Genomic DNA, 9,976 nt, shown 5'->3' with positions numbered 1-9,976 from the left:
GCTCTGGCTCTGCCCACCTCCCGACGCCAGGCTGCACTCCCATCAGCTCCACCAGCCCCATGGAGCCTCGCCTGGTGGTGGGAGGCAGGCAGAGCCAGCACTCCACTCTGCTTTCTGCCACCGGGCTGAGTTCCACAGGGGTGGAGCCGCTGGGAGTTGAGCCCGGTGGAGGGAGGTGGAGCACAATGCTAGGGCTGCATGCCACCTCCCTCCACCAGGCAGCAAGCTGCTAGGTCTTGTGCCCAGTGGAGGGGCATGGCGCACAGCGTCGGCAGTGCACATCACCTTCCTCCACCAGGCAGCAAGCCACTAGGCGCTGAACCCAGTGAAGTGGGCTGGCACAACACTGGTGGTGCACGCTGCCTCCCTCTACCAAGCAGCAAGCTGCTAGGTGCTGAGCATAGTGGAGGGGGCTGGCCAGCCCTCAGCGCCTAGCAGCTTGCTGCCCGGTGGAGGAAGGCGGCATGCAGCACCAGGGTTGCACTCCACCTCCCTCCACTGGGCTCAGCGCCCAGCAGCTCCCAGCCCTGTGGAACTGAGCCTGGTGGGGGGAAGCGGAGGGCAGTGCTGGGGCTGCACTCCACCTCGTTCCACTGGGCTCAGCTCCCAGTGGCAGTGGCAACCTCCCACCCGCACCCCCAAGAGGGCCCTGACGGACTCCTCCGGGGGTGTGGGCGAAACTCAAAACAGTGTTGAAACAGTGAAACTGTTTTGATGAAACCGAATGAAACAGTGCTTTCAGAAGGAAACTAAACTCAAAACGAAACACTGTTCTGTCAAAACAGAAGTTGAAGCAAAACGGTGCTGTTTCACACAGCCCTGTTATTTTCCATGATTGCTTTATTAGGGATTTAAAAAAACCCTTCACTGGGAGGAATTATTCCACATCTGATTCTTTTGAGGTCTCTTCACCTTCCTTTTAAGCAGTGTTTCTCAACCCTTTCAAATTACTAACTGCTTTACGCTTACTATAGAAGTAAGAGCAAAACATACATATGAAAACAATGATAAAAATATTGATATGTATGTGCTGAGAATTTGACAGTGACTACTTGATCTTGAAGGGTATGGTTACACTGAAAATGAAATTTTCTTTCCGTTTGGTTGTAATGCAGTTTTTAATAGGTCATGACCCCTCCCATTGCCTTTTCTGAGTCCCTGGCCCAGAGGGATGGCATTCTTCCCCCTAGTTGAGAAAAGTGGGAAATTCACACATCTAGGACTGGCCACTGGGAAACAGGTATTGGACTGGATGGATCATGGTTCTTATCTGGTATTTCAATTCCTACATCCTGGAAGTGCTAGCTCGTTAGCTAATCATGCTTACACTTGCCTCGGCCCTCACAACTAGTTTGGGTCTATTAAGTCCCCAACCAAAGCTCTCACTCTCATTGTCTTTGATGATAGCAAAGACATTTCTTAGATCATTTCTCCAGAAATGGGTCCCTTGTAAGGACATATTTTTCTAAAGCATATGAGTAGACTTTACTAGGTCTGAAAAACAATCCGCAAAATTCATACAAAATGATAATATTATATACAGGCTTACTTTGTATTGAAGAAAATAATGAACACAAGAAAGTATCATCTTGCTAGTTAAACGTAACTTCTTTAAATCACTTTTTTTTTATTTTCAAGATGTACTTCAATTCCACGTTAACGGACTCCTCTAAACTTCTAAAACCTCTACTGGTCTTTGCTTTTATTATCTGTGGAATTATATGCGGCCTGACTCGTATCACACAATACAAGAATCACCCAGTTGATGTTTATTGTGGATTTCTAATAGGAGGAGGAATTGCTCTCTATTTGGTAAATATAATATGAATGTAGAAAGTTTTAGTAAGCAATGTACACAAGAATATTTATAATATGTAGAAAAAATCCTTTATGGTTATTATGTACAGATATTCTGCCCTGTGATAACATATATATTCAGCAATGGTTTGAAGACTTTTATTAACTATAACCATTATAAGGGGGAATGATGTTGCCATTTAAAATATGTATAGTAATGTACAACATTGATTTTAAAGGGAAATGAGATCTAACACTGAACATGGAAACCCCTCTAAAAAGGTGCATTGTTACACTATTTGAGAGGCACTTGTGGCCTTTCTATTCAACACTTGAAAGGAAAACAAAGAAAAAAAATTTTCTGCCATGTTGAGTTTATACTACATGGGTTAGTTTTATCACAAATAAAAATTAATACCAAAATTAACTTATTACCAGATGCAGTAAATTACCAAGCCAGTAAGAAACTAACTGGTGCCCTTATTGAGCTTTGGAGAATGGTATAGAGGTTGCACAAAGTTGTTCTGATCATAAACAAGGAGCAACAGTCTCAAGTTGCAGCATGGGAAGTTTAGGTTAGAAAGTAGGGAAATTAAGTATTAGAAAGAATTTTCTCACTATGAGGGTAGTAAAATACTGGAACAGGTTATGAGAGAGGTGCTAGAAGCTCCATCACTGGAGGTTTTCAAAACCTGGCTAGACAAAGTTTTGGCTGGAAAGATATAGTTGGGGATGGTCCTGCTTTGAGCAGGGGGTTGAACTAGATGACTTCCTGAGGTCCCTTCCAACCCCTTCAATGATTCTATGCCAGGAAGCTCCAAGGCATTCCACCTGTATCAGTTAGAAACAGGTGTAATAATTCAGGGGCTGCTTTGAGGAATACTCAGGATAACTTCTTACACCAGTTGGTGAAAAGATAAGAAAGCATTCTACCAGTGTCTTCTTACATCTGTACAGCATGGCCAAGTTAATCACCCTCCAGCACACAAGCAGAGATGTAATGATGCAGCCAGTTACCCAGGACACCTACCACACACAGGCGAGTAGCAAATTCCAGTTGCTGCCACACCACACGGCTGCAGCAACAGCTGTTTTTCTTTGGGCACCCTTCCAATTTGGTGTCTGGTGTGGCTGCCCCAATAACCTTGCCCTAGCGCTCAAGAAGATCTGGTGAGAACATTTCACCTGGATCTTCTGTGGGTGGGTGAATGAAGAAACTTCCCTGAATCCAGTTCAGCTATTTACACACCAAAATGAGTCCCATGTCTGTCAGTATAACATTGAAAGATACGATTGTCCATCACTTTATGATCATCGCATGACAACCTAAGCTATGTACAATGAGTTTACAATAGTGGGTGATTTTGAGGGCATCTGCTTTTAGAGCAGAAGAATGACCATCAGCATAAGTAGACTATGAAAATCATATTATATATTGAAAGTCACTGATTCTTTATTAACAAATGTCACATAAAATGACTGTGTGATTGTTTTTAAAGTCACAAAAAGGAGCTGTGCATATGTTTTATATAATTTTTTATGCATGTTCTTGGCTCAGCTGCCTACATGCTGTTGCACAGTTGCATACTGGAGGGTTCACTGTTCTGAATACTATGCACCATATGAATCTGTCCTGAAAGCTAAAATGTGATGGGGAAAGAGAAAGGGAAAATAATACTGTGCAAGTACAAGTAGCTCTGGACAGAGTGCAAGGAACAATTAAGCTGAGTGATTAATTAAAATAGTTTAACTATTTATGACATATTTGCTCTTGGTGGAGTAAAAGTAATGTTGTAGCCATAATGATCCAGAATTATTTGAGGCACAAGAATTTTTAGGGTGATATATTTTATTGTAGCTGTTCCCAACCACCGGGCTGTGAAGGGTTGGCTGCCGGGTCACAGCACAATCCCCCAGCTCAGACTCCCTTCCACCCAGGCAAGTGGCTTCCACTGCCAGCAGTGACATGCAGGGTTAAAGCTGGGGGCGCGGCGCAGCCCTGGGAAGGAGGCAGCCGACTCCGTGCACCCCAACCTTCTCCTGTGCCAGCACGCAGGTTGGGAACCACTGTTTTATTGGACCAACTATACAGTTGTGATAAATTTAGACATAACCTGATGAAGAATGTCTAGCATTTGAAAGCTCATCTAATTTTATCCCATCTGTGTAGTTGGTCCAATAAACAATGTCACCCAAAGAAATTGTTGCCTCTTGCATATTCTCTCTCAGCAGAGTTTGTGAAAATGACATTGTTTTACAACTGGTCCACTGAATAGAAACATGTAGTAAAGCTAAACCTTCCTAAAGGTCTGCACACCTTGGAAACCACTGACTCACAGGTGATGAATTGTTCTTTCATGTGGATCTTGTATTACATGTTTATTATGAAAACGAAAAGGCAGAACAACTGAACAGAGAACTAATCAGACTTGAACAAGTTTCAATAAATCAGAGCAGACAGTTGTATGACTCTAAAATTTCATCAGTTAGGACCAGAAATTGCAAAATCATTAATTACTTTGAAAGCTCCATGTTCTCTCTTGTGCTGAATATTGTTTTATATTCAGCACAACCCCCAGCTCATGGACCAGATCTGGCCTGCAGTGCAGTGTCGTCTGATGCGCTGGGCTCCCTGTGTCTAGAAATCTGGTGACAGGGGAGTGGTGGCAGCATTGCCTTTCCCCTGCCAGATTTCTGAACCTGTGCAAAGCCTGGTGGGCTAGATAGTATGGCCCTGAGGGCTAAATTGGCCACAAGGGTCTGTAGGGACATGGGGCCTGACAGGGGTACATGGGACCCAACCCAGCGCACAGACCCTATGATGGCTCTGGCCTGAAATGTTGAGCACCACTGCTTTATAGGAGAGAGAACAACAGGAGGAAGCCAAGTACCCCAGTTCCCCTAAATATTAACTTGGGCAATAGTGGTGTAACTATGTAGCCTACTGGTATAACTGTATACATAACTGGACATACAGAACTGTGAGCACAATTGGTACATGATAAAACTTCTATTGGTGAAGATGCTAACTAATGGAAAAGAAAGGAGGAAAACAGAAACTGAATGAGTCCTGTCAAATCTGAATTAATTCTACAATTTTCCTTGTTACATTGAGCCATGAGAGTTTAATTGAAGTGTCTAAAAATATTCTTTATCCATAATTGACTGCTTTTATCCAAATATCAGGGCCTGTATGCTGTTGGGAATTTCCTGCCAAGTGAAGAGAATATGTTTCATCACAACCTGCACAGAGAACCATTAAGGTCTTTAACAGACCTTAGTCAAGATGCCAACAGAATTTTACCTGGTAAAAATGGTGGCAGCAGTGATGGAATTTCTTCTCACCATTCTGAGAGTATCTTGAATAGAAATCATAGAGATTCTGGATCCCTAACTAACATCAAGAGAGCAAATGCTGATGTAGAGATCATAACTCCACGGAGCCCCATGGGAAAGGAAAATATGGTTACCTTTAGCAACACATTGCCAAGAGTTAATACACCATCACTAGAAGATCCAGCTCGACGAAATGCAACAATCCATGCATCAATGGACTCTGCCCGTTCCAAGCAACTTCTTTCTCAATGGAAGAACAAGAATGAAAGTCGAAAGTTGTCTCTACAGGTAATAGAGACTGACTCTGGACAGTCACCACCAAGAACTATTGAAATAAGATCCAGCTCTGAGCCATCTAGAGTGGGTGTTAATGGGGATCATCATGGCCCCACCAGTCAGTACCTAAAAATTCAGCCTGGTAGTGTACCAGGTTGTAACAATACTGGTCTTTCAGGTGGGCCCAGAGTCTCTATTCAGTCACGTCCAGGATCTTCACAGCTAGTACATATTCCTGAAGAGACGCATGAAAATATAAATACATCTCCAAAAAGCAGTTCAGCTAGAGCAAAATGGCTGAAAGCTGCGGAGAAGAGTGTTGCATGTAGAAGCAATAGTCAGCCAAGAATCATGCAAGTGATAGCCATGTCAAAGCAGCAAGGTGTGCTTCAGAGCAGTACTAAGAATTCAGAGGGTAGCACAGTTACCTGTACTGGAGCCATCCGGTATAAAACCTTGACAGATCATGAACCAACCGGTATTGTCAGAGTTGAGGCCCATCCAGAAAATAACAGACCACTGATTCAGATGCCATCAGAAGGTGAAGGGAATGGATCATGGAAATGGAAAGGTCCTGAGAAAGGCAGTCTTCGACAAGCATATGAGCTCAATGATCTCAATAGGGACTCTGAGAGCAGTGACTCCTTAAAAGACAGTTATGGGTCAGGTGACAGGAAAAGAAGTAACATAGATAACCCTGAGCACCACCATCACGGAATTACCACCATTAGAGTCACACCGGTTGAAGGAAGTGAAATTGGCTCTGAGACACTGTCCATTTCCTCTAGCCGGGACTCTACACTTCGAAGAAAAGGTAACATCATTTTAATCCCTGAACGAGGGTGCAGTCCAGAGAACACCAGAAACATCTTCTATAAGGGAACATCCCCCACAAGAGCATACAAAGAATGAAATCAGAAGTATCGGCTAATCCATACCATCAAGAATTAAATACATTTTGATAAAGCTCCTGCTCTATTTGTTTTTGAGCTGATGTTAGAAATATCCTTGATGTGCCAAATTTCTGATCATCAGCCTGACTCTTTTTTAATGTTGCTGATGCGTGGTGTGCATGAGTCTGTGCATATCATATAGTGGGGGGAAAAGCACAATGCAAGAACCTAACTAATGTGAAGAGCTTTCTTAGAACTTCAGACTCAAAGTATTTATCTGAGGGTGATGATGTCAATCAAAAACAAGAGTCTTGAACAGACACTTTATTTCCTGAACGTGCCAACTTTTTTATTTTATTTATATTTACGTCCGAGGACAAATCGATTTTTCACAGCAAAGGCTGTATCAGTGTTGTATAATCACCTTTGCAGAGTTTGCACCAAAACTTTAATACAGGATGGTGCTGATTACAACTTTACATATTTTGAAAAATTTAAATACCTGTTTAATTCTACAGACACATGATGTGTTGGTGTGCAGTTACTTTAAAAGTAATGTCAATAATACTATGATGATGCTGGCTGCATTCATTTAGAGTAGGAAATATTTACAGCTTTGTTATAGTGGATCTGTCACATTAAAAGATTGCAAAGGTTTTGTGTAGTTCTTTAAAATGTCTACTGCAACAAAAATATGTGGGTGACGCTCCATTAGAATGGAATATCTATCTGTTTTGAATAGTTTTGCTGCTGTTACTGCTCAACTTTTGTTTAAGTACAGGTGCTACTAATGAAGAGGCTGCTTCTTAGTGGGCTAACTTGTAGAACTGTTTTAAATATTGTTTTTAAAGGGGTCTTTTAAAAGTACATACAGTAATTCTGATTCTACATTCTCACAACCTCGCATTTTGTCTCTCTTCGGATCTTACGTGTTTCTGTTAATTTTTTATTGGATAATGCTTGGCACTGATAATTGAATGATGAAAAAGTGTGACCCACACAATTCAAAATTGCCACTGCCTGATCAGTTGCCAGCTACTAAGTAATTAGTGGTCTAGCTTACATTTAGAAGTAGTCCGTCACTTCACTTGCTTAGTTTAGCACAAATGACCCATACATTTCACTCCAGTCATGGTCATGTGAGTCCTTACTTATGATGCTTTGCTTTAAATCCGGAATGCCTTGGTATTAACAGTATTAGAGAGTGTTACATTGTGCCACAGCTATAGCTGAGTTCCCTGAGTCAAACTCAGTAGGAGCCTCCTTTAAGCATGACTTCTTTTTAGTTAAAGGGGTGGAGTCCTTGTATCCAAGAGAACATAAATTAACTCTTAGGAGTGTTGTTCTTATCAAGAAATGAAATTGCCCGTGTTAGAAGGAGTTTCTGAATGAGTGAACTCAAAAAGGAACAAACATTGCATTTTCCTAGATACACAGGAAATAAAAACAGGGAAGGGATGTGGTTTAGTTAGACCTCCAGCTTTATTAACTTAACTCATCTGGGAATTATCTGGCAATAACTTGTCCAGGGCAGGTCATTGTTCTTTTTGTCATTGTTTCTACATGGTGGAGTGCTGTCATCATACTCCCATCCCTCACCATTTAGTCCCAGTTTATTCCTCTCCATCTCCTACCTGAGGATTAGAGGGCTGAGGAAAGATGTTGTTTGGATAGACATTAGTAGTCCCAAACAACATTCCTCAGCTCCTTCAAAGAATGCCTTCCACAAAGTCCCATGCCAGTTTTAAGTACCAGGAAATGGGACCTCTAAGGAAGAATATGGCCTGGACAAGAAATATGTGCAAAATTGCTACAGCTGGGAGCTAGTTCCCTGATCTACCACAATGAGTCCCTAAACTGCTATGAAGAAAGCGGGGGAGGGAGGGAGGGTGGAGCCAATCCTGCCACAGCCAATCTAGCAATGAAAGAAAAACTCTTTCCCAGTCCCAAGAGGGGCAAGTAGCACAAAGTCCACAGCAGACCAAAAAACCCAGTCCTATGTAAATCCCTGTGGTGGGACGATGGGAGCAGTTAATACAAGAATGAGAAAAGATTCTGGCCTGAGCAGCCGGGTTTATATACCTTCCCCAGGTGCCTGGGGCCCAATAACTTACCTGGATTCCAATGCTTCCCCAAGTCTGCAAGTATCCCTTAAAGAAACTATTACCCTTTTTCCTTCTGCTCTAGACAAAGATTCCACAATGCCTTTGAGGTTGCAAGGAATATGCTGTACAGGTTATATTTAATGTACTATCCAGTGCTATTGCAACCTGCTGCCAATGGTCTATGAGGCACAAAAGCTGGGGAACTTAATCACAGAAACTTGGGAACAGTGAAAAAAGGAGTAATTTTTTAAGAAAATATGTTCAGAGATTATAGTATTTACAAGTTAGGTTTGAGGGTTTGTTTTTTAAACAGATGAGTCTTTGGTCCTTGGTATTTAATATCAAATCTTTTTTACATATTTCCTAGGGATGGCAAACACATGGGTTGTCTTGGACAAAAGTAGTTGGTTTTAGTTTAGTGTAGGCACACAATAAAGCAGGTATTAGCTTTAAAGGAATGGATGAAACACAATCATTGTTGACCTATCAATGCAGAGAGGTCAGACACAATCATTAGCTTGTAAATGCAGGGGGAAGAAACATAAGTAGATGAACCTGAACAAAATAGAAAACTGGAATGGCAAGTAATGGCAATAAAACAAGGATTAAAAAATGTTTCCTCTGGTAATTTGGCTGTTTTGGAAACGGCAGGGATTCTGGCGGGAGTGTTTGCTCTTTATTCCTTCGTTTTAGGCAGATGTATATTGGCCTATATCGTATGTTGCTTTTGTTACTCTGAAATTTGCTGCATTATTTAAAGTGCAGTGTGATATTTTTCCTATCTAAGCTTTCCTATTTCTTAACAAAAAAATTTTAAAGCACTTGTGAAATCATTTAAATTGTGTTCTTTACATAAATATTGATATATTGTTTTTTACTCAAAGTGCCAAAGGCTACTCTTTTTAATAATGGCATATCAAATTATATTAGAGAACAGAAATGTAATAATATATACATTGGAACTCAGACCTCTGCATGTATATTTGATAAGGAGCCTTTTGTAAAATTAATCTTTGTTTACATTCCACTGATACCTTAATTTAAAATAATCAGATAAATTGACAGGTGACATCTTCTTAGTGTTCTACTTTTTCTTACTTGCTAACAGGAGCACCAATTTCTTTGTTAGGCTATGCTTTACTGAGAAAAAAATACTGGATAAAAACCAATATGTTTTTAAATGAGAATTCTATATATAAAGTATTGTGTTTAATAAAATGGTATGCAATGTTTTCAAATGGACAAAAATTTGTAAATTGCTATAAATGTATTTTGTTAAATAAGTACAGATCAATGCTACTGTGTGAGTTTATTGTGCTAACATCATAAAAATAAAGATAAAATTCCTCATTGACATTCAGTTGTCTCATCTGTGGTGTAGCAGAAACCATGTCCCCAACACTTCCTCTTTTACAATTAATATGTATATTTTTAATAAAGTCACAATCTGCCAATACTGAAAACTCCATACGAGGTAAGCTATATAAAAAAAAAAAAAACTCAGAGGGAAATATCCAACTATAGAAGAGGCTAGATCTATGGTGAGAAAATCATGTGAAGAGGATAATG

The 9,976-nt window shown here is 40.8% G+C and overlaps 1 protein-coding gene across 1 annotated transcript in view; it reads left to right on the top strand.

Moving 5' to 3' along the window:
- Positions 1-9,763, top strand: part of PLPPR4 (phospholipid phosphatase related 4) — a 68,247-nt gene extending 58,484 nt beyond the window's left edge. Inside the window, exons 6-7 of the mRNA XM_019531044.1 lie at positions 1,639-1,812; positions 4,984-9,763. Of these exons, the coding sequence (XP_019386589.1) occupies positions 1,639-1,812; positions 4,984-6,321 (1,512 nt within the window). The 3' untranslated portion in view covers positions 6,322-9,763. The remainder of the gene's footprint in view (positions 1-1,638; positions 1,813-4,983) is intronic.
- Positions 9,764-9,976: the final 213 nt, after the last annotated feature.

Source organism: Crocodylus porosus, unplaced genomic scaffold (genome assembly GCF_001723895.1).
Source record: "Crocodylus porosus isolate Cpor-Errol unplaced genomic scaffold, CroPor_comp1, whole genome shotgun sequence".
Classification (NCBI taxonomy): domain Eukaryota; kingdom Metazoa; phylum Chordata; order Crocodylia; family Crocodylidae; genus Crocodylus; species Crocodylus porosus.
The sequence above is the reverse complement of the archived record's forward strand: the minus strand, read 5'-3'. Positions and strand labels throughout refer to the sequence as shown.